This window comes from Zingiber officinale, chromosome 3A, assembly GCF_018446385.1.
Source record: "Zingiber officinale cultivar Zhangliang chromosome 3A, Zo_v1.1, whole genome shotgun sequence".
NCBI classification, from domain to species: Eukaryota; Viridiplantae; Streptophyta; class Magnoliopsida; order Zingiberales; family Zingiberaceae; genus Zingiber; species Zingiber officinale.
Window position 1 is genome coordinate 71,863,619 of NC_055990.1, and position 25,821 is coordinate 71,889,439.

The 25,821-nt window shown below is 38.5% G+C and overlaps 2 protein-coding genes across 6 annotated transcripts; one reads left to right on the forward strand and one right to left on the reverse strand.

Moving 5' to 3' along the window:
- Positions 1 to 4,354: 4,354 nt before the first annotated feature.
- Positions 4,355 to 6,271, forward strand: LOC122051989 (phosphoribulokinase, chloroplastic-like). The gene is made up of 5 exons (XM_042613353.1): positions 4,355 to 4,985; positions 5,255 to 5,339; positions 5,414 to 5,498; positions 5,572 to 5,816; positions 5,903 to 6,271. The coding sequence occupies exons 1-5, from the start codon at positions 4,456 to 4,458 to the stop codon at positions 6,152 to 6,154; spliced, it is 1,197 nt and encodes a 398-aa protein (XP_042469287.1). The 5' UTR covers positions 4,355 to 4,455; the 3' UTR covers positions 6,155 to 6,271.
- LOC122051990 lies at positions 6,104 to 11,346 on the reverse strand. 5 transcript variants are annotated; one of them, XR_006131661.1, is made up of 5 exons: positions 10,775 to 11,346; positions 10,547 to 10,644; positions 10,359 to 10,443; positions 8,198 to 8,341; positions 6,424 to 7,449 (listed from the first exon to the last, which is right to left on the reverse strand). XR_006131661.1 is itself a non-coding variant. In XM_042613357.1 (5 exons), the coding sequence occupies exons 2-5, from the start codon at positions 10,985 to 10,987 to the stop codon at positions 7,360 to 7,362; spliced, it is 486 nt and encodes a 161-aa protein (XP_042469291.1). In that variant the 5' UTR covers positions 10,988 to 11,002; positions 11,075 to 11,338; the 3' UTR covers positions 6,424 to 7,359. The 5 variants fall into 5 exon arrangements, 4 of the variants coding, with proteins under 4 accessions (XP_042469292.1, XP_042469291.1, XP_042469288.1 ...); XM_042613357.1 differs by lacking the exon at positions 8,198 to 8,341 and having other exon boundaries at positions 10,775 to 11,002; positions 11,075 to 11,338; XM_042613354.1 differs by lacking the exon at positions 8,198 to 8,341 and having other exon boundaries at positions 10,775 to 11,037; positions 11,114 to 11,335.
- Positions 11,347 to 25,821: the final 14,475 nt, after the last annotated feature.

A 25,821-nucleotide genomic window follows, 5' to 3' on the forward strand; every position in this document is an offset into this window, starting at 1 on the left:
TTAAAATCTGCACTATAGGCTTAATTAAAAATCTGCACTATAAGCTCACATAAAAACTGAATTTCTAATTACAAGGGAAAAACAAATCTTGGATCTACTCTAAATTCCCAAGCAACCATAATCCTTTACAGCATATTCTGAAAACTAAAAGAAACACTAAATCAAAGCTCGAAACTACCCTTACCGCAGGTGAGTAGCACTTATTTTGGTTTCTTGGACTCAAAACCGAGAAGAAAAGCCCTAGGGTTTCTGGTTAGCTCGAGTTTTCCGGTCTCCTCTTGTGCCTACGCGATCACCTTGCTGAGAGGATCGTGAGAAGGCGAAGAGCTCTCGAATTGGGCTCTTGATCGGTCGCCGAAGACAAGACCTAGCCGCGGCTTGTTTTCCGCCCGAGCTCTGCCGTCGCGAGCGAGAGAGAAGAAGAGAGGGGAAAGGATTTTCGGTCCGGGAATTTACCACCTCAACTTATCCCTTTTATAATCTCCAATATTCTGTTAACCCCTCAAATAAATTTGCTTCCTTTTCTAAATAGAACCGCCCGCTTGGGCACTTGGTTAGCCGGATTTGCTTAAAAATTGGTTCGACCGGAGGTCGCGGGTTCGAATCTCGGCCACAACCCTTTTATTCCTATTTATTTTCTGCTTATTAACTACTACTTAAATAATTTTCACTCCTCCTTTAATCAGCAACGCCCACTTGGGCACTTGGTTAGCTGGATTTGCTTAAAACTTGGTTCGATCGGAGGTCGCAGGTTCGAATCTCGGTCGCAACCCTTTTATTCCTATTTATTTTCTGCTTATTAACTACTACTTAAATAATTTTCACTCCTCCTTTAATCACAACGCTCGCTTGGGTACTTGGTCAGCCGGATTTGCTTAAAACTTGGTTCGGTCGGAGGTCGTGGGTTCGAATCTCGGTCGAATCCCTTTTATTCCTATTTATTTTCTGTTTATTAACTATTACTTAAATAAATTTCATTCTTTTTTTAATCAGCAACGCCTGCTTGGGCACTTGTCTAGTCGGGTTTGCTTAAGGTTTGGGTCGGGCTGGAGTTTGTGGGTTCGAATCTCGGTTTGGACATTTTTTTTTGAAACTTTTTTCATTTAGTAAAAATATCAAACGACCTCCAAAAATTATATAAAAATACTCTAAAAATTTCTAAAAATCTCTAGAATATTTCTATAGTATTTTCAAATATTTTTAACCACTATTAGAACTCGTAATGAGGAATTTTGGGTCGTTACATAGTGTGATTCATTTCCTTGGATTAATAACCTCCCCGGTTGTAACCAAGTAAAAACTCTGAGCCTCATTTTTTTTGTTCATTTAATTGTTTTATGCAAGTGTTCTTTTAAGTCTGAGAAGGGTTCGTTTCTTTTAATTATGCAGGGTTATTTAACCCCCCCCTTCTAGCCTGCTAATGGTCCTAACATATAAAAGGGTTTTTGATTCATTTTCATGATGAGATTTTTTGTTCTTGCTCTTCTTATTCTCTCCTCTATTCATTTGGCCAAAACCTCCATTGGGGTTGCTAGCACAACCTTGGTTGGTTTTCTTCTCCACTTTGTGAGTTCGTGAGATGGACGGAAGGCTTATTTCTGTGGATACCGAAAGAGGCGTGAGCACTTAATCGTGCTGAGATCCTTACTTTCGGGAGTTCATGTTTATGCAACAAAGGTACCTTTAACAAAACTTAGTGTATGATTTTCCTTCGCATGAATCTTCTTTAAAGGAACTAGTTTTTTCCCGCTGTGCTTTTTGCGTATTTAGCGCTCTAGTTCCTTACAATATGCTTCCACCCCATCATCCCATAGCTCCTTTAGTTCATTGATCAAAGGTTGTAAGTATACATCTATCTCTTTCCCAGATGATTTAGGTCTAGGAATTAAAAGAGACATAATCAAGTATCACGACTTCATCATTCTTCATGGTGACAAATTATAATTCACAAGTATAACATGCCACATACTATAAACATTTGACATGTTTCCAAATGAATTAAAATTGTCAATATCTAACCCTAAGCGAATATTTCATGGATCATCTACAAATATGTCATGTGACATGTCAGACTCTTTCCATGATTCGCTATCTACTGGGTGCCTTGATACACCAACTATTTCAACCTGCTTTTCTTTATTCCATCTCATATCTTTTGTTGTATGTTTCGTAATAAACAATCTCTTAAGTCTGAGATTCAAAGGAAAATATTGAAGAATTTTATGGGCATTCTTTTTCTTATTCATCCCATCATACCTGTATCTGGGCTCCTTCCACACTGGACATGTATCATTATTCTCATACTCACTCCAAAATAATATACAGTTATTTTTACATATATGTATGTTCTTATGTCAATCTTAACTCTTTTAACAACTTTTTTACTTCATAATGAGAGTTTGGAATCATATTCGATTTGAGAAATGCCTTTTGTAATAACTGGAGTAACATATCAAAAGTTTTATTGCTCCATCCATTTAACACCTTCACATGCATTAACTTGACCAAAAAACTGAATACAGAGAAAAATTAGTACAAGTGTGATACAACTCTTTTTGTACTTATTCAAACATTGAGGTATAACTTCCTCTAATATCATTTACATTCATGTTTTTAGTAATATCATCTAATTGAGGTCTACTGGTGTTGATATTTTTTATATTTCTTAAATCAGTAAACATGTCTTTAAAATCATCTCCTTCGAAATCACAATCATGTTCCTCTTCATTGACAATATTTATATTAATAGATGATGTAGAAGCTTCTCCATGAATGTTCTAGATGTTGTATAATTTATTAAATCCTCACCTATAAAGATATTCTCGAGCATAATCCAAATCATATTTAAACAAATTGTCAAACCTTTGACATGGATAATGAATTTTGGATAAATTCAAACTTATCATGTAGTTCTTCGACACCTTTAAAAATTGATTTAACTCATTTATATATTTAAGGTTAATCTAATTCTCAATCATTATCTAGTTTTTATCTATATTTATAAAACCTGATTAAATCTATAAAAAAAAACATATTATTTAATAAATAATTCTTATAAATAAGTTTGATTATAACTTACAATGAAATTAAGTAAACAACTTAAATAACTTAAATTAATTAAACATACCAAAATAACTAAAAAAAAATTATTATCTAAGCATCAAAATAACACTAAAATTATCATTTAAGAATAAAAAAATCTAAAAATTTTCATGTAAAAATCAAAATAATCTTAAAATTATCATCTAAGTATTAAAATATTCTTTAAATTATCCTCTAAGTATCAAAATAATCTCAAAATTATAATTAAAAAAATTTAAAAATTCTAGATTAAGAGCTTCTACCATAGTCGAGAAAAAAAGTTCAGAAGAGTTGTCAAAATAGGAAGAAGAGATAGCGTCGAGTTGGAGTAGGAGAAAGAACAATCACTACGAAAGAGCATTACCAAAGTAGGAGAAAGAATCGTCGGACGAGAGAGAGGAAAAATAAACAAAGAAGGAGAAGAATTGCCGGAGCTGAAAAAAAACCCTAAATCTGTATCAATGGGGCGGATTTTTTTTTACGTATTTTAGCGATGATTTAATTACATTTGTCGCTAAAATACGTAAATATTAGTGACGATTTATTCCTAATTCATCGTTAATATATTTTTTTATCTGATTGTGTATCAAAATGCTGATCTTGAAGCTAATTCTGCGGTTGATGCCCTACTAAATTATTAGTAATGAATTATTAAAATTCATCGTTAATAATTTGATTATTGACACCAATTTATTATTTCATTGCTAATAATATTATTTAACTATGAATTATTATTTCGTCAATAATGTTCGTCGCTATTTTAATAAAAATGAAACGGCGAACTGTTATTTCGTCATTAATGTTCGTCACTATTTTAATAATAATGAAACGGATACGTGGCGGTTAAAACCATTGGGAGCGCGGGAGCATTGCGTATCTATGGCCTTAATTAACCGGTTCTGTTTTCCATGGCGGCTGACGAGCCAACCACAACCTTATATCTATCAACGCTATCTATTTTCTCCTCACATACCCCTCTATCTCCATCTGGTCCATATTTATTCTTCCACGTGGCAGCCAATATCTAGCATCCTGAGATTATAACCACCAATCTTGAGTATTTTTTTTTCTTTCCCAATTTACTGGTAACGATATTTGTTCGACTGTGAAAGAAAACTACCATTATTCTTGTCCAAGACCATTCCCATCTCCATGTAAAGCAAAAACTACCTCTAGATGATCTCAGACCAACCACTATCATGAATTACCGCTAAGTAACAACATTTAAAATAATTTAAAATTTTTAAAAAAAAATGATGAAGAGGTGCCTCGCAAACCACACACCTCCTCCACCTTTATCCTTACGATGCCTCCCTAAGCTTCAACAGCCTACAAATTTTTGTAGGGGAGACGAGCAGAGCAAAGAAAGGGGAGATGGCCAGCTGCACAATCCACACCGCTCCTTATTCCTGCTCTATATCAAGGCCAGCTGCTAAGGCCTTCAGCTTGGGCTTCCACCAGAGGCATCAGCAGCTCATCTTCTTCAGCAGCGGAAGGAGGAGTGCAGTGGTGTGCTCTGCTGAGAAGACAGTGGTGATAGGGCTGGCAGCCGACTCAGGGTGTGGCAAGAGCACCTTTATGAGGAGGCTGACAAGTGTGTTTGGGGGAGCAGCAGAGCCACCCAGGGGAGGGAATCCAGACTCCAATACCTTGATCAGCGACACCACCACTGTGATATGCCTTGACGACTACCACTCCCTGGACAGGACAGGAAGGAAGGAGAAGGGGGTGACTGCACTGGACCCGAGGGCCAACGACTTCGACCTCATGTATGAGCAGGTGAAGGCGATCAAGGATGGAGTGGCCGTGGAGAAGCCCATCTACAACCATGTCACTGGTCTGCTCGACCCCCCTGAGCTCATCAAGCCACCCAAGATCCTGGTCATTGAAGGATTGCACCCTATGTGAGCTCCCAATATAGTTGTTTTTTTCTTCTTTTTTTCTGGATCCTATGCCAACATGTGAATATCAATCATCCTATTCATTGTTCTCTGCAAACATTAAACTTTCAGTTTTCCTTCTCGTAGATATTAATCTTTGAATGAGTACCTATCCATTTAGAAGAAAGAGATCCATGCTGAGATTCTTTTCAGTTCAACAACAAAAATAATGTGATGATATCAGCGATCATGCAGTGTTTTAAGAGTGTGATTGCAACTTCATTATCCAACAGGTACGACTCTCGTGTGAGAGATCTCTTGGACTTCAGCATCTACTTGGATATCAGTAACGAGGTCAAGTTTGCCTGGAAAATTCAGGTAAGTAAATTCAATCCAATTTTCAGATACCGTGAGCTTTCATAATGTTGCTCGTTTTATCTTCTCAATCTCAGAGAGATATGGCGGAACGGGGACACAGTCTTGAAAGCATCAAAGCTAGCATTGAAGCTCGAAAACCCGATTTTGATGCTTACATTGGTACATTCATCTAGTCCATTTGGTTGCAATAGTCGAACCCACAAAAGCTGCTCCTCTATTTTGTGCTTGGCAGATCCACAGAAGCAATATGCTGATGCTGTGATTGAAGTCCTACCGACACAGCTAATCCCTGATGACGACGAGGGGAAGGTGCTGCGTGTGAGGTTGATCATGAAGGAAGGGGTGAAGCGATTCGCTCCCATCTACCTCTTCGATGAAGGCTCCACTATCTCATGGATTCCCTGCGGCAGGAAACTGACTTGCTCATACCCTGGCATCAAGTTCTTCTATGGCCCTGAGACTTACTTCTCCAACGAGGTACAATTATAGTTAGTTAACCAAGCAGAACACTTTTTTATTCCCAATCCAACAGCTAAAGCCGGGAGATGATCACTCTTTGGCAGGTTTCTGTTGTGGAGATGGATGGGAAGTTTGACAGGTTGGACGAGCTGATCTATGTGGAGAGCCATCTCAGCAACTTATCGACCAAGTTTTATGGCGAGGTGACACAGCAGATGTTGAAGCACTCAGACTTCCCGGGCAGCAACAATGGCACTGGACTCTTCCAAACCATTGTTGGATTGAAGATTAGAGATTTGTATGAGCAAATTGTTGCTGAGAGGGCAGCAGCTTCTGCTGCAGCAGCTAAAGTTTGAGTGGGTAATCTTGGGTCAGTGTTGGAGAGGATCATTTCCTGCATGGCTACTTCTCTTTGGTTTTTGTTTTCTGTATACATATAAAGAAATTAAATGTTGCAGTTGTTCTAAACTTAATCCGTTTATCAGATACTTGTAAAACAATTTGGGATATTAAAGCACAATCAACATATAGAACTATTCGTCAAAAAAGAATTGATTGCAAGAACAGTGCACATACGTAGTAGACACTGACATATACGTGAAGAAGACATTAGAAAGATCTTTACCTCAAGTCGTTGCTGATGATCACATAAAAAAAAACACTAAGAACAAAGGTTGAGGAGCAACCAAAGGAGGACAATGCGAGTGCACCAGGGTTAAGGGCTCTGGGGCGAGATTTGTTTGAGCACACAGATCATGAAATGCTTTTGTTCAACTTTCAGGTGGTGCCGATAACATCTTTGATTAAAGGGCAGAATCACCTGTCTAATAAATTCACATTGGCAAAGGGGATATTCCAGCTAAGATGTGTGAATTAAGAAAAAATTAAACCAAGTCCAGCTGTAGATAGATTTACCTAGAGTTGAAACAAATAATCTATTAAAACTAGAAAACTGATGGTTAAAAAGCATTATCAGTTTCAAGAAACAGTAGGTAGATGGCTCTCTTTATTTAATAAAATCCTCAGTTTATCCACCCGTTGAACCAGCCAATTCGATGTACATGAACAAGTGCTCTCTCTATCTTCAGTTCAGTTCTTGAGATGGCATAGGAAATCAATCATTAATTTTATAGTAAATATTAAAGAGAAAGCAATCCACAGAGATTTGTGATAAAAAAAAACGTGATACATATAACCAAAAACTACATTAACATATTTTTACTGGACAAGCTTAACCATCCAGAAAAAGAAGGCTGTCTTTTGCATTCTGTTCATAGAGTTCCAGCTCACGCTGAATTCGGAACGCATGGAAGCTACTACTATGCAAAATATATAAATAAATCGCTGGACAGATTTGCATATTTCTATTACAAAGAGGAAGGAGAGGCACAGTATGTTAGTATGCTCTCTCTCGAATAGGAAAAGGTCATTCTAGCGTTTCCTGATATCGCAAGGATCAAAGTTCAAGGTCTTGGAAATTAAACTGCTAGATGGTAATTTTGATGTAGAGAAGTGCCCCAGCAACTTGGGAGTTCAAATTGAAATCGCAAGACCTTCAGTGCTAGCCACAAAAATTCAGCTTCTTTAGAACCTTTGCATAAGCTAAATGCACAATCGCAGGTTTCCTCAGTCTTCGTTTTGCCTTCTTGGTCTGCATTAACCACCATATGACCACTTAACTACAACGCCAGTCATTCTAGGGGAAAAGAAATTAGTTTATAAAGGACTACAGAAAGTAAGTAATGTGATTTTGATTCCAAATCTTTCATGAAAAGAATTATTCATCCTAGCTTGCTGAAAAATAGGAAATAAGCTGAATTAGATGAGCAGGAATTTTTTCAGGGTATGTCTTAATCTTCCTTGCCCTTTTGACACCTCTTCAGTCAAACTAGTTGGCCTCCTAGTGAATAATTATGTGAAGGTTGGAGCTTCTATTTGATGTTCACTTGAACCAACAGGACCTGGTTCCTGACACAGGTTTAAATCACAGTTTTATGCATTATCTCAGCTTATATGATGATATTCCCGTTTGTCATTTTGGACTGCGTTATCCTATTGCAATTTCAGACTAAGCTAAGATTTAGGTTACAAATGATTCCTATTTGAGAAAATTGGCGCATTTTTCAATTCAGATAAAGTACAGAAATGAACGTGCAGAAGCAGACACAGGAAGAAGAGACTACAGAACAAAACAGAAGTTAAGATGCTATCATAATGAGGTTTCACACAGTGCAAAGCAGAAGTTCTTTGTAGCACAACCTATGCACACGATATCAGAAAGCAAAAAATAAAAATGCAGACACAGAAGTGTAGAAACACAAAACAAAATACAGAAAAAGAAGAAATAAAAAAAACAAAAATAAAGATATCAATGTCAAGATTTATATAGGACTCTTAACTTGCATCCTCTCTTCCAACCACATCCAGTAGGCAGTGGCGTACTATACAAAACATGCATAACTTTTCACTAGTCAAGTTTTGTATAAAGTTTCACAGAGCGTCCAGCCAAGGTAAGCTTCTATAACACTTAAAAGTATTAGCAACTGCACACACATTAACTGAATTAGCTTCAATTCTCTTTTTTTTAATTAAAAAAAAAAAAGAGCCAAAGGAAGAGAAGGAAATAGAAGAAAAAACTTCATCTAAATAAATCTGTGTAATCTTCGTGCATTTCTGTAGTAGAATAACATGCTTCCATGTATTATGTGCACAGTATAGGAATTCTGTGTTCTTCAAGTTTGACAATAACACATAAGAAATTGAAATATACGTGAAAGCTTTTGTGAGATCTTTAAAAACTACTTTAGTACAGAAACACATTAGATACAAAAAATTCTCCCTTTAATGATTTCTAAAAAATAAAATAAGATGCTTATATAAGTGCAATAGCTATTTCACATACTTCCAAATATGTCATAAAGTTTGAACAAACATCTTCTAGATTTGAGAATTTATAATTCAAACTCAAAAACATTTCACTAATAACATATTGTTATCAAATCTTGATTTGGATATTTCTATTTGCAGAAAATTGATTTGGATATTTCTAAACCTTAATAACCGTAACAACTTTATGAATCTTTGATTCATCTTTTCCTATCTTCCATTATTTGAACTGTTTCTTGGAGTAATCTTCCATAGTTTCTAACATTTGAAAACATCCATGATTACCAAGTCAATTAGTTGTTAGATATGTTTTTTTTTTTATCTTTGCAGCATCATTAGTTGCTTTCACTCAAACTTCATCAAGATTCTTTTTTCTTATTTTCTAAAAATCTGGCATAATCTTTTTATGCCATCTGAACTTTCATTTCATCTTTAGATTAACTTTACTAACGTATGTGCATGTACAACATCCCAATTTTCCTTTGCACATGGTTTACTTGGATGAGAAGATAGGGAAGGGAGGAAGAGGGAGAAGGGGAAGGGGAAGGGGAGAGAAAAGGTTATAAAATTGGAAATGAGATCATGGATAACACATATATATTTATATGTTGCTTTTTCTCCCCCTTCCATTTCCCCCTCCTAGTCTTCAAACTCGACCATAATATAAATACTCCTAGAATATATAATTGGAAGGCAAAATCTTTGCATAGAACAAAGTTTTCATTCCACTTTAATCTCATTTGAATTTTGAGATTCAAATAATCTTTTCCTTCAATTGATTGTAGATAGAATGTACCAATTAGAAAAGTCTGATGTGAAAAACTCTAGCAATATTTAGATTTTTTATGTACATTTTAAATAATATTTACAAAATTCATACATATATCCACTTTCAAAAACAAAGTATTACTTGACAATTGTTTTAGTGAAGTAATTTTTCATCAAGTTTAAATGGCTTTACTAATAGCTAGTAGTATAAGAAAATAACACTGCCTTGGAATACCATGGGAAATTTTAAATTTAGAAGGAATCATACTATATCGGGGCCCTAGTTATTGTTAACTGATAATCAAACATCTCCCATAATTGTAGTACTGATGTTGATAAAAATCAAAAACATTTTGTGTTGTTCTCTCAGTTTCTTAATATTCACCCTACCTCCCTATACCTCATAAAGAAAACTAATCATGTCCTTTAGATACCTTCTCAGTGAGGGATAATCCAATGATTCGTTTATTCTAACATTATTCCTAATTTCCTACATCCCAAAAAAACAAGCAGTCATATAAGCAACTAATTATGCCTGCTTTGCTTCAGTACTTTCTATTTCATGGGGTAACTTAGATGGATTTTAATGAGACTATTCATTCCAACAGTTATGTACCAAAATGGGACAAATAATGGGCAAACCTTCCTATGAATCCATCATAAAACTTAACTTGTTAAACAGCACCAAGCTGGTAGTTTTCATTCTGCAACTACAATAAAGTGTCTCTATTAACCGCAATAATAACTTAATAGTAAAAGCATAGACAATTTGTTGGTTTAAGCTAAAAACTAGGAATTAACAAAACCTATGTCACCAATATCTCGACCTTGGAAACTTATATCCTAGATGAATTGATTTTCCTCTAGGTTACAGGACAATTAAGACGTCCATGCCACAGGAGTTACCTTCAAGTGTGCATTGTGCCTCTTTCCAGCCCTCCATCTCCGTATCTGTCCATCATTCATGGTCCTAAATCTGAACTTAAAAGACCTGAAAAGAAACCAACTCCACGAAAGAATCTCAGATAAAATCATAAAATACTAAAAGAGGCCCACGAACTCGTCCAATGAAAAGAAGCATAGACCAAACCTACGAGTAAGACTTCAGCTTGTATTTCTTCACTTTAGACTTAACCGGCTTCAGCGGTGCTCGAGATCTATCCTCTGCGGCATAAAGACGAGCTTGAATCGCCTGAAAAGGCATCAAATTAGATGCCAAGGCGTACAAACGAAACAGAAAAAAAAACAAAAGGAGGCAAATTTCTAGCTAAAAACATCGAATTATGAAAGGGAGCAAAACAAATTTTAGATCAAAACAATACCTGGAGGAAAGGAGAGGTAGGGTAAAACCCTAAACCTGGCGACTGGCTGTGACGACGGGCCGTGAAAATGAAGGCATGGGAGACGGGCTTACGGATTGGATTCGTGGAGAACGCCGATGCTGCCAGACATCGTGAAGGGAGAAGAAAGATGACGGAACGGGAAGAGGAGAGCACATCTCGACCGAGCTTGGCGAGCCATCTCGCCTGCATCATTCTATGTTTTCCTCCCTGTAAGCCGATGAATGCACTCCGAAGTCCCAGGTCTGGAAATTGCAAGTTTTGTTAATTACGACAATTTACCAAAATAAGTAGTGGTTTTGTATTTTCCGAAACACTCGCCGGAGCACGACTCCTTCGCGTTAGATTCGTGCGAAAAAACGAGGAGGCAGTTGAACGGGGGGCTACGACGATTCGAAAAAACCTGATTTGGATGGTTGAGGGTTCAATGAGATGGAGGAAAAACGATCGCGTCTTTGGTAGCTAAAAAGATGAGTTTGGTGGTGCTAAGTGTCAGAAATTGTTGAAAAAATACATGGTGAGGAGGATAAAGAAATAGTGGGCGTAGGATCGAGGCGTGTAAGAGAGACAATGAATCATGTGTCTTTAAAAATTATTATTTTTTAAAATTTTAAAATAGAGTGAATAACAGAAGAAAATAAAATATGAGAAAAGGACAAAGACACGATTGATTTTCACTTAATTTGGAGAGTTCGACGACTCCAATTTCAAGACTCAGGTTCTTCGGACCTTTTCGATAGATAATTTACTAATCAATCGTTTTTTACAAAAATAAGTTGATAACAAGACTACCACCTTTAGAATATGATGTGTAGAAAGAAAACAGAAGTAATAATGAAAACAACTGCACATTACCCAAGTCTAGGCACGTTTGAGCGCATAACAATGTCGTGTCATTCTTATGTCGTTGAAGCTCGAATGTGACAGAGTAGTAGTGTACGATCGGAGTAGTCAAATGGTCGGGAAAGCACGTAAACAAGTTGTCTTGAAGTCTATGCTTTGCACTGGCCGAACAGAGCTTTTAAAGACTATTGAGGGTGCATCCAATCTCATCCAAGGCGCCTCCAACCCCAAAGTTTATCTCGTAAACTTCAGCTTCGATCAACTCTGACCTTGAGCTCTTTATCTGTGTGAAGGCACCTCCAAGCGCTCTGAAAGGGCCTCCAATGCACCTCCTGCGCACTCCAAGGCGCCTTCGCGCAGTAAACTTTATCTCTAAAGTTTACCTGCGCACGGTCTCCTCCACTGGGTCCAGGTCGCCTCCAAGTGTTGCTCTGAGGTGCCTCCACGCACCTCCGAAACGCCACAGACACTATTCATTTGAGACTAATTTTTGTCATTCAATCCTGCAAGTTTATGTTAGCCCAATAAGAAAAAATAACCTATAAAACAGAGTTAACATAATAATAAAATTAATTTATTATGACTTAGTGTAACATCCGAAAATTCTCAAATAAATTTTAGAAATATTCTATTATTTTTTTGAAATTTTAGAATATTTTTATGAAAATTTTGGAGTAGCAGAAGTAGCAAAATTAAATAAAAAATGTAAAATATCCTAAGTAGAAATTGAACTTGCGACCTATCAGACCCAACAACTTATATCATAACTTTAGTAACCAGGTGACCCCAGCAGGGGTGTGCTGAAAGAAGAGGAGAGAAATTATATTTATGATTGAGTTGAGTCATATTAATCACTTAATATAAATAGGGAAGTTAAGTGAGGGTTTATTATTTTGGATCGGCAACTCTTCCTCACCCTCACACGCCGACTTCTCCTTCTTCCTCACCCTCTCGGCACACCAAGCCCAAGAGACCTAGGGTTCCATCCCTAGGGTCGTAGGAGCACCTTCCGGCGATGACTTCGATATGAGGACGCTCCTCTCCGCGAGAAAAATGCGTAGACGCAAGAAGATCGCCGAAGATATCTTCTTCTTCGGAAATCTAGCGATCAGAATTGTAAGAAACCTAGCGCAGGAAGTAAGTAACCCCTCACCTACAGTATAAGTAGCTAATCGTACGTTTTTATGTTTTAGTTCAATCATATGCAGATTTTTTTTTTTTGGCACGTAGGGTGTATTTGACCCTCCTCGCAGGTTTAGGGTTTATTTGAGCACCTCTAGAAGGGCTAGACATGTTTTCCCCTCCAGTTTTGGGGTTTTAGAAGCTGTCGGGTGCCTAGAGGTGGTCCCCTAATAGAGAGGAGAGTTAGAGCACACCAAGTGCTCGATAAAAATGACTAGTATAGTTAAATGATACAGTAGGCATTTTAATAGCTCAGTTAAATGTCATAAAAGCATTTAAAATAGCATGATCAGTCTTGCTTCAATTTATATGGGACTACGGTCCAATGGGTGGGCTCCCATAGTCGTCATAGGTTCAAATAACCTAGCTCTAGGTTCAGATAACCTAGTAAGAGCAAGATAAGATAAATCAGCTTATGAATCAGTATTTTACTTTTATCAGTGGCATTGTATTGACTCTTAGTTGTCCTTGGGTTGGGTTCCCATAGTCGTCCCTAGATTTAGATAACCTAGTAAACCCTATTAGATTCGGAACTAGCTACCTCGGGTCTAGTTTGGGATGCGCGCATAGCAAGTATAGTTGCCGGGCCCATCAGCAGCATGATTATTATTTCTATCTATTATGAAAATAGTTGCAAAACTTCACAAATCAATTATGTAAATACAGTTCAGATTCAGCATTAGTCTAGCATCAGTTTAGCTTAGCTTATGTATTAGTTCAGTTGTTTTTTTTTCTTATTGACCCTACAAGACAGTTCTATGATGAGTATTTGATTGCCATGACTCATATATTAGTATGCCATGTTTTTTTTAGCATTTTCAACATAATTATTAGTATGTGTTTCAAATAGCATCTTTTAAAAGTATGATTTCATCGAATGCATGTTTTGTGAGGTAGATGGTTCTTACTAAGCTCCAAATCTTATAGTTTCCTTTTCCTTATACTGTAGATAAAGGTAAAGGGAAGATAGATTAGCGGAGGCTGGAGGGCAATGTGTCAAGATGTGTGTGAGAAGGAACTTGGAATAAAGACTCTTGGGGACTAGCAAGTCTAAAGAATTAGAATTTCTTATATTCTTATTATTCCGCGCCTTTAGAATGTTTAAATGTCATGAATTGTGAAAATATGTACCATGCTATGCTTAGACTATTAGTTATTTTGATGGTAGTTAATAAACTATGAACAATGATAGTAATGGCATGCCTAGTATTGTAATGATGCTTTTCAGGTGATACATTAAATTGTATACGAATTAATTGAGGAATGCTTATCATGCACTTACATTGTTATATGGGATGTTGGGGTGCTGCTAGTGGCATGTTTAGTTTGTATCAATGCTTAGTTTTAGTATGAAGTTGATACAAAGCCATGGTTCCACTCGTATGCTTAGAAATTGCCAAAGCATGCTAAATTTCATAGAAACATGTATTAAATAGCTTAGAATGGTAGTATGCGTTCTATTGTATGACAATTGCATGAAAAGTTTAGATTCCATCCTTTAGCATATGTACAACAATGAAATGGTATTTTGAACATAAATTCTAGATTATATAGCAATTAGCAGAGATTTTAATTAGTTCAGCTTTCCGCACATTATAATTCAGTGATAGACACAGAATAGTTTAGCAAACTTAACCCCCGACCTTACAGCTTAATCAGTAGAAGGTGGGGCGTTACAGAGTGGTATCAGAGCAAGTTCCATACTTCCTCCACACACACATCCACATTGAACCTGCAGCTTCCATGTAAGAATACCTCTCACCTTATTTATGTTTCTTGCTTCCATGTTTATAGATAACTCCATGTTTATCGATAACTAAAGCATGTTTATATATGATAACATCTAACATGATAGTAGTAGTTATGTAAACATGATTGTAGTAGTTATGTATGTCCTCTACTTCTCTAGGAAATGATACGAGGATGCCCAGCTAGAAGGGCACTAGCTACTGAGCCCCAACATGAGGCGGACAGCTTAGTGCCTCCCCTAGACCTTACAGAGGTAGTGGCTCAGTTACAGAAGCAACTAGCTAAACAACAACAGGAGATAGCCACCTAAGGGCTAATCAGCAGAACACTCCCACTGCCACCTCGGAACCTAACATAGCAACCCCAGTAGTTACAGAGGTTCCACCAGTCCAACCTACAGCACCTGTAGCCCCAACAGCGGGGGCGAGGAGAGAAGCTTATCTGATCTAGTGGCAAAAAATCAAGCCGGAGAACTTCTCAAGCACCAGTGAACCATGGGATGCCCAAGCCTGGTTCAAAACACTGGAGAGTACGATGGAGCTTCTGGACTGGCCAAAGCATGAAAAGGTGAAATGTGCCTCCTTCTGCCTGGCAGGAGACGCACGTATGTGGTGGGAGAGGATTAAAGTGAAGCGCCCAGTGAACCAGATGACATGGGCCGACTTTGAAAGAGAATTCTTTCACATGCGGGTCACAAACCGCCACTACGACGAGTTCACTGAATTTCGTCAGGGCAACCTTTCAGTTGAGGAGGCCGTGAAGAAATTCAACAGGCTGGCTCGTCTGTGCCCCGAACTAGTCAACACCGAAGGATAACGAGTCCGGCTGATGCTCAAAATGCTAAGGTCAGAAATAGCACTGAACTTGGCCAGTGGCGTCCATAGGTCGCAAACCACTGAAGAACTGGTAAGTAGTGCTCTGATCACCGAGCATTACTAGAACAACATCAAATAGCAGAAGTAAGCCTTCTCAGAGTCCAAAGGCCAAGGAGGCTCAGGTACTTAGAAATACCAGAGCCACAACTCTAACTGGAAAGGGAACTCCAGTAACAAACGTAAACCAGGGAGTTACCCAAAAGAAGGACCAGCTAGTAAATAGCCTAGCTATCTCAAGTGTTCTACTTATGGGAAATTCCACCCAGGAGTTTGTTGTAAGGGCACACGAGGATGCTTCGAATGTGGCCAGGAAGGGCATATGGCTAAACAATGCCCGAATAAGACTAGCTTTCCTCCACCACAACTGATTTAGTACGGAGGCAAGCTAGCACAGTTGCACCAGATGCAGGATGCTTTAGATGGTCCACACATCAGCCAGGGCAGACTAGAAGCCCCCTCAGCCACGACGAACGTGAGAATTTACTCACTAACCAGAGAGGACGTAGCGAATGCCTCAACAGTTGTTACAGGTCAGATCAGTATTTTACAGTAAAGTGAAACTGTCCTATTCGATACTGGGGTAACCCATTCTTATATATCCAGGGCATTTGCCGAAAAGTTAGCAATAACTCCGGATGTACTTAGTGGTCAGTTTTTGACAACACTACATTCCGGAGAAATCATGGTATCCATGCACTGGCTCCGAGCAGTGTCAGTCATTATAGCGGACAGAGAACTCTTTGGTGATCTGATAGTGCTAGATATGGCTGACTATGATGTCATCTTGGGAATGAACTTCCTGATCAAGTACGGTGCTTCCATAAAGTGCCGTAAACAGAAAGTTGTATTCCAACCTAAAGCAGGAGTGCAGTTTGGGTACATCGGAGAACCAAAGAGAAAGGCCAAGAAGTTTCTCTCAGCTCTGAAAGCACAGAAACTACTGGATTCAGGATGTACGGGGTTCCTAGCACATGTAGTCAGTACTAGTCAGGACAAGGACCAAAAGCTAGAAGAGGTTCGAGTTGTATGTGACTACCCAGCAGTCTTCCTTGAGGAGTTACCAAGCCTAGCACCAGACAGGGAGATTGAATTTGAAATAGAACTTGTCCCCGGTACAAATCCCATCTCCAAAGCACCCTATTGCATGGCTCCAGCAGAACTGAAGGAACTTTAGGAGCAACTACAGGAGCTGTTTGACAAGGGCTTCATACGCTCTAGTCATTCACCATGGGGAGCACCCGTATTGTTCGTGAAGAAGAAGGACGGGAGCATGCGCCTGTGTATAGACTACCGGGCACTAAACCAAGTCACGATTAAGAACAGATATCCTCTCCCCAGGATAGATGACCTGTTCGACCAGCTAAAGGGAGCAGCAGTGTTCTCAAAAATAGACCTCAGATCGGGATATCACCAAGTGAGAGTTAAAGAAGGTGATATACCCAAGACCGCTTTCAGGACCAGATACGGACATTATGAGTTCGTAGTCATGCCCTTCGGTGTGACAAATGCTCCAGCTACTTTCATGGACCTCATGAACAGAGTATTCAGAGAATACTTAGATAAGTTTATTATCGTGTTCATCGACGACATTCTTATCTACTCCAGAACTCAGGAAGAACATGCAGAACACCTGAAGATAGTACTGCAGACCCTTCAGCAGAACCTGCTATACGCCAAGTTCACGAAATGTGAATTATGGCTCGATCAGATATCCTTCCTGGGTCGCATCATCTCCAAGGATGGTGTCATAGTAGACCCCAGTAAGATAGAGGCTGTGAATAACTGGAAAAGACCTAAGAATGTTAGTGAAATCAGAAGCTTTCTGGGACTAACAGGCTATTACAGAAAATTTGTAAAGGATTTCTCCAAGATAGCCTCCCCACTGATAGCTCTCACCAGGAAGAACAGAAAATTTCAGTCGACAGAGGACTGTGAGAACAACTTCATCGAGCTAAAAAGAAGATTGACCAGTGCTCCTATTCTGACTCTGCCAGGAAACACAGACAGCTTTGATATTTACAGTGATGCCTCTAAATTGGGACTAGGAGCAGTATTGATGCAAAATGGCAAAGTGATCGCCTATGCCTCCAGATAACTCAAGGACTATGAGAGGAACTACCCTACTCATGACCTTGAGCTTGCAGCAGTTGTCTTCGCCCTCAAAATTTGGAGACATTACTTGTATGGAGCTCAGTGCAGAGTGTATATAGATTATCAGAGTATGAAGTACTTCTTCACTCAGAAGGATCTGAATATGCGACAGCATAGATGGCTCGAGCTGGTCAAAGACTATGACATAGACATCCTCTACCACCCAGGAAAAGCCAATAAGGTGGCAGACGCACTTAGCAGGAAGTCCAGTGCCACCTTACTATCCCTAGCAGCCATGTCACCGCCCCTACGAAAGGAGATTACAGATTTCAGTCTCGAACTTATAGTTGGATAGCTCTCTACTATGACATTAGTATCTACCCTACTTGGTGACGTCCAGACAGCTCAGGATCAGGATCCTGAAATTCAGAAAATCAAGCAAGGGATAGCAGAATCAGGAAGTAGAGAGTTTAGAGTATCTGATAGTGGGGTATTGCATTTTGGTGACAGACTATGCGTTCCAGATCAGGAGGAACTATGGAGGAAGATCCTAGATGAGGCTCACAGGACTCCCTATGTGATGCATCCTGGTTCCACCAAGATGTACCAAGACCTAAAGAGACGTTTTTGGTGGTCTGGGATGAAAAGAGATATCGCTAGATATGTCAGTACCTGTCTGACCTGCCAGAGGGTCAAGGCAGAACACCAGAGACCAGGAGGAGTTCTGCAGCCTATTACCCAGTTTAGCATGGCTTTCCATCCTTAGACAGATGGTCAGACGGAGCGAGTAAATCAGGTACTCGAAGATATGCTTTGAGCGTGTGCCCTAGACTTCAAGGGAAGTTGGTGTAAATATCTGTGTTTAGCAGAATTTGCATACAACAATAGCTATCAGGCCACTATCGGCATGACACCCTACGAGACTCTCTACGGACAGAGGTGTAGATCTCCAATCTACTGGTATGAAAGTGGTGAATAGAAAGAACTAGAACTTCAGACAGATCTAGTAGCAGATACCACAACAGCTATACAGCAGATCCGCCAGAGGATAGAGACAACTCAGAGCCGCCAGAAAAGCTATGCTGATACACAGCGCTGACCCTTAGAGTTTTCAGTGGGGGATACAATATTCCTCCGAGTGGCTCCCATGACGGGAGTAATACGTTTTGGGAAGAAGGGCAAATTAAGTCCCAGATATGTGGGACCATACCTTATCACCAGAAGAGTTGGTAAGGTAGCATATGAGTTAGAGCTACCCCAGGAGATGTCAGCTATCCATAACGTATTTCATGTCTCTATGCTGAAGAAGCATATCCCAGATGTCACCTAGGTGATTGAGCCCCAGTCGGTACAAGTTTGCGAAGACTTCAACTATGACAGTTGGCCTATTTAGATAATAGACCGAGCAGTTAAGAAATTACGAAACAAGGAGGTACCATTAGTAAAAGTCATGTGGCAAAATCAAACAGTAGAAGAGGCAACTTGGGAGACAGAAGCTAGTATGAGAAAGAAGTACCCTGAGTTATTTTAAGTTCGAGGATGAACTTTTTATAAGATATGGGGATTGTAACACCCGAAAATTCTCAAATAAATTTTAGAAATATTCTATTATTTTTCTAGAATTATAGAATATTTTTATGGAATTTTTGGAGTAGCGGAAGTAGCAAAATTAAATAAAAAACGTAAAATATCCTAAACAGAAATTGAACCCGCGACCTATCAGACCGAACGACTTATAGCATAACTTTAGTAACCAGGTGACCCCAGCAGGGGTGTGCTGAAAGAAGAGGAGAGAATTTATATTTATGATTGAGTTGGGTTGTATTAATCACTTAATATAAATAGGGAAGTTAAGTGAGAGTTTATTATTTTGGATCGGCAACTCTTCCTCACCCTCACACGCCGACTTCTCCTTCTTCCTCACCCTCTCGGCACACCAAGCCCAAGAGACCTAGGGTTCCATCTCTAGGGTCGTAGGAGCACCTTTCGGCGACGACTTCGATACGAGGACGCTCCTCTCCGCGAGAAGAACGCGTAGACGCAAGAAGATCGCCGAAGAGATCGTCTTCTCCGGAAATCTAGCGATTAGAATTGTAAGAAACCTAGCGCAGGAAGTAAGTAACCCCTCACCTGTAGTATAAGTAGCTAATCGTACGTTTTTATGTTTTAGTTCAGCCATATGCAGATTTTTTTTTTCGGCACGTAGGGTGTATTTGACCCTCCTCGCAGGTTTAGGGTTTATTTGAGCACCTCTAGAAGGGCCAGACATGTTTTCCCCTCTAGTTTTAGGGTTTTAGGTGCTGTCGGGTGCCTAGAGGTGGTCCCCTAATAGAGAGGAGAGTTAGAGCACACCAAGTGCTCGATAAAATGACTAGTACAGTAAAATGCTACAGTTGGCATTTTAATAGCTCAGTTAAATGTCATAAAAGCATTTAAAATAGCATGATTAGTCTTGCTTCAGTTTATATGGGACTACGGTCCAATGGGTGGGCTCTCATAGTCGCCCTAGGTTCAAATAACCTAGCTCTAGGTTCAGATAACCTAGTAAGAGCAAGATAAGATAAATCAACTTATGAATCAGTATTTTACTTTTATCAGTGACACTGTACTAGACTCTTAGTTGTCCTTGGGTTGGGCTCCCATAGTCGTCCCTAGGTTTGGATAACCTAGTAAACCCTATTAGATTCGGGACTAGCTACCTCGAGTTTAGTTTGTGATGCACGCATAGCAAGTACAGTTGCCGAACCAATCAGCAGCATGATTATTATTTCTATCTATTATGAAAATAGTTTCAAAACTTCATAAATCAGTTATGTAAATACAGTTCAGATTCAGCATTAGTCTAGCATCAGTTTAGCTCAGCTTATGTATCAGTTTAGTTGTTTTTTTTTCTTTTTGATCCTACAAGACAGTTCTATGATCAGTATTTGATTGTCATGACTCATATATCAGTATGCCATGTTTTTTTTTTAGCATTTTCAGCATAATTATTAGCATGTGTTTCAAATAGCATCTTTTAAAAGTATGATTTCATCGAATGCATGTTTTGTGAGGTAGATGGTTCTTACTAAGCTCCCAAGCTTATAGTTTTCTTTTCCTTATACTGCAGATAAAGGTAAAGGGATGATGGATTAGCGGAGGCTGGAGGGCAATGTGTCAGGATGTGTGTGAGAAGGAATTTGTAATAAAGACTCTTGGGGACTAGCAAGTCTAAAGAATTAGAATTTCTTATATTCTTATTATTTCGCACCTTTAGAATGTTTAAATGTCATGAATTGTGAATGTATGCACCATGCTATGCCTAGACTATTAGTTATTTTGATGTTAGTTAATAAACTATGAACAATGACAGTAATGACATGCCTAGTAATGTTATGATACTTTTCAGTTGATACATTGAATTGTATACGAATTAATTGAGGAATGCTTTTCATGCACTTACATTGTTATATGGGATGTTGGGGTGCTGCTAGCGGCATGTTTAGTTTGTATCAATGCTTAGTTTTAGTATGAAGTTGATACAAAGCCATGGTTCCACTCGTATGCTTAGAAATTGCTAAAGCATGCTAAATTTCATAGAAACATGTATTAAATAGCTTAGAATGGTAGTATGTGTTCTATTGTATGACAATTGCATGAAAAGTTTAGATTCTATCCTTTAGCATATGTACAACAATGAAATGGTATTTTGAACATAAATTCTAGATTTTATAGCAATTAGCAGAGATTTTAATTAGTTCAGCTTTCCACACATTATACTTCAGTGATACACACAGAATAGTTTAGCAAACGTAACCCCCGGCCTTACAGCTTAGTCAGTAGAAGGTGGGGCGTTACACTTAGATCCTGTCTTACCAAGACCAAGATCTAGTCACAGTCTCAATTTAGACTTCTAAAATGGATCTAAGTTTGACTAATGTCTACAACCCTATTGGGGCTCGTCCTCATTAGATCTCTCTCCTCCAGTTGTTTACCTGACCTTACCTACCAAACATCTAGTTCTCCAAATCTGTTTATACTTCTCTGGTCCTGCTTAGTGTCTAATCAACTAAGACTTTCATGCAATACTAAGTTATCACAATAGATATAAAATATTAAAGTAAATCAGTGTTAATAGCTTTCAAGATTTGTTGGTCCGGTTTACCGTATTCGATCGACTGGAAACCAGTCAGTCACATATGCTTGGAGTTTACTTCTCCAAGACTTTTCGTTACCTAGGGTTACCTCCCTCTAGGGTTGCCTAGCTTCACTCACTAGAACTTTCATTATCTAGATTTACTCACCAAGACTTTCACTACCTAACTTGACTCATTAGGGCATGACTTCACTTACTAGAACTTTCACTATCTAGTTTTACTCACTAAAACATAGTTTCACTCACCAGAACTTCAACCACCTAACTTCAGTCACTAGGGTCTGGTTTCACTCATCAGGACTTCTCCTTACCTAACCTCCTGTTATGACTAATCACTTAGTAGATTTCTCACTTGTCTAACCTTTGGTTAAGACTACATTTGCTAATCATCTAGTCCTAACTAAATTTCTCTCTTCCAAACATCAAGTCCTATTTGTTCAGACCTTGACGTCCGCTTGAGGGGGGTGAATAGCATCTCACCCAAATCGATCGCTTCCTATAATGTTAGTTCACAGCAGAAATACAAAAACAAATACTAACAAGAGAAAGCAAACCTAACACGTTGATTTAACGTGGTTCGGAGATAAAGCTCCTACTTCACGGCTATCCGTAAGGTGGACGATCCCGATCCGTCGGTGGATGATTCCCCGGAAAACCTCCAGCTAGCTCAAGCTCCTTGTTGGTGGAGAAACCTCACCACAAACACTTGAATACAAGCACACCGATCACACGAAGGCTTGGGAGACTCTAATAGGCTTTAACCTAGTCTATTTCGTCAACTATGCCCAACCACCCCGAGCTCTATTAAATAGAGCTCGAGAGGAAAACACTAAGCTATTTTCTCACTACTAGTCGACTGGTGTATGTATCAGTTGACTGGTCCTTTAAGTGAAGCTGATCGTTACCCAACGGTCGACTACCAGTCGACTGGTACAGTGTACCAGTCGACTGCTACAGTAACCAGTCGACTGCTACAATGCTGCTACAGTGTCACAACAGTGCTGCTACAGTGTCGCTACAATACTACTACATTGTCGCTATAGTACTGCTGTAGTGAACCTTAAAACCATAAGATTTCGCCTCGAGTATAATCACTCAGCACTCGTCTTCGCCCGACCAACCTAGACCTAGCCTTCTAGCCTCCTTCATCAGCCTCGCATCCCTCAGATGTCTCCCCATCCTTCATGTCTTGCCTTCTGGAGTTTCCTTCGGCCTTGTCCTTATTGTCGAGTCTTCCTTTGCCAAGAGGCTCCTCACCTCCGGGACTTCATCCATTGCCAAGTCACACTTGGACTTACGTTGCCAAGACTACATACTTGGACTTACACCGCCAAGACTCATCCTTGGACTTTTCTCCTCTGCCAAGATTACACTTGGACTTTCCTTATTGTACCTGCACACTCACAATGCATATCAAATACAACAATAAACCTAACTTAAACTTTTGCCCAAACATCAAAACCTAGGGCACCTAGATTGCTCCAACAATCTCCCTCTTTTTGATGTTTGACAACCTGTTTAAGTTAGGGAAACATAAATGCAATAACAATGTGAATAAACATAAAATCTACACATGAATAAGTCATGGAACCTGACCCTAGGCTCCCCCTTCACCTAAGCTCTCCCTTGAGCTAGGATTTCTCGTAAAGGTAAACTTCTTCCCCTTTGCCTGAACAATCACTCTCCCTTCACCTAAGCTCCCCTTAGTTAGGATTTCTTGCAAATGTGTGTAGGTTTCCCACTTAAACCTAAATTTCTCCCCCTTTGTCATACATCAAAAAGAGCTCCAACAATATCTCAATTGTTGAAAACTTATCATCTAAATTGACCATAAACTCATGTATTTATCCCCCATGGATCTCATACATTTAAACGAGTTGATACGGTCAAGAACAACGTTGAAAAACACTTTTAGGCTAGTATCAGTCGACTGAACTAGGTACCAGTCGACTGCCCCTTCGATTTCCACTCACAAAACCTTCTGTGTTCGAAATACACTATTACCAGTCGATTGGTATTGGAACTAGTCAACTGCCCTCATCAAAATGAGCTTACAAAGACATTTTGTGCTCAAAAATACTGTTACCAGTCGACTGGTACTCTTTTTGGGCAAAATAAGTCATTTTTTACTTACTTTCAGAAATGAGCCAAAAATTTCACAAACCTCCAAAAAAATCTCAAATTTTATAGAGAGGTCTATTTTATCTATGTCTACTTGGGAAAAATATATATAAAAATACATTTATCATAGATCCCAAGATTGACATAAAATTCAAAACTAGCTAAATAGTTCAATTGAACATTGACCTAAAGTCCTAGTTTTGGCTTCCATTATTGTAGCAAGATGGGACACTGGTGAAGAAATTGTAAGATTTATCTTGAGTCTGTGAAAAAGAAGAAGACATCCAATGCCCCAGCTATTTCAGGTATTTTCATTATTGATTGTCATGCTATTTCCTTTAACACTTGGATATTAGACATTTGGTGTGACTCATATATATATATATATATATATATATATATAATGAGATACAGGGGCTAGGGAATAGCTAGCAGAAGACTCGTCAAGGGAGAAACAAATCTGCGAGTTGGCAATGGAATAAAGGTTGTAGTTATTGCCATCAGAACATATTTGTTAAATCTTTCTGGTGGACTTATCTTAAAACTGGATAATTGTTATTTCATTCCTTCATTAATAAATAATATTTTTTTTATCTAAATAGACAAGATTTTCATTTGACTTTTAGTAACAATTGTTGGTATATAACTTTGAATAGTGTTCTTTACAATATGAGAACTTTATGCAATGAAATTTACATGCTAGATATATCTGACGACATATTCAATATCGAAACAAGCAACAAACATACTAAAAAAGATGATCAAATAACCTCCTACTTGTGGCATTGTCGCCTTGGCCATATAAATAAGAAACGCATGTCCGAATTAGAAAGACTTGTAATTCTAGAATCATTTGATACAGATTCATTTGATATATGTGATTCATGTTTAAAAGACAAGATAACAAAGTTATCTTTTACTAGAAAGGGTGAACCAGTGAAAGAGTTACTTGGTCTCATACATACTGATGTATGTAAACCAATGCCAACCCAAGCACTAAGAGGTTATAGCTACTTCATCACCTTTATTGATGATCATTCACGATTTGGTTATGTGTATCTTATGAAACACAAGTTTGAAGCTTTTGAAGAGTTCAAAGAATTCAGAAATGAAGTAGAGAAACAACTTGGTAAAAGTATTAAGATACTTTGATCCAATCGAGATGATGAATACTTAAGCTAAGAGTTTTAAGATTATCTAAGGAACAATGGAATATTGTCTCAATGGACTCCATCTTATACGACACAATATAATGGGATATCTGAAAGGTGAAATCAAACTTTATTGGACATGGTTAGGTCAATGATAAATCATGCAAGTCTTCCCAAATCCTTTTAGGGTTATGCACTCGAGATAGTTGTTTACTTGCTAAACAGAGTTTTGACTAAGGCAATCTCTGCTACTCCATATGAAGTATGGACTAGTAAGAAACCTGATCTATCTCATTTGAAGATATGAGGTTGTCCTACTTATGTAAAAAGGAATATGTCTGACAAGCTAAATATTAAGTATGATAAGTGGCTATTTGTTGGTTACCCTAAGGAAACAAAGGGTTACCAAGTCTATAATCCCTTAAAACAAAAAGTATTTGTTTCAAGGAATGCGACATTCCTAGATAAAGAGTTTCTCTTATAGGAAACAAGTAAGAGTATGGTTGAACTTGATGAACCTCAAGAAACTCCAATAGACACTAAAGAGATACCTAGTCAAGGACCGCAATAGGTTACTAATAATGATGAACTATCGATTGAACCTACTGTAACACAACTTCCTTATAAATTTCATAGGATACGAAATATTCCTAAGAGATATGGATTTCTCATAAGTAAATCGAATGATGTGTTACTCATTGAGGATAAGGAACCTACTGATTATGAAGAAGTTCTAAAAATTTAGAAATGGACAAGTGGCTTATAGCCATGAAGTCGGAAATGGATTTCATATATGAAAACTAAGTTTGGAACTTGGTGGACCCACCTGAAGGAATTATGCTTATTGGGTGTAAGGGGGGTTTTTAAGAAGAAAATTAACAT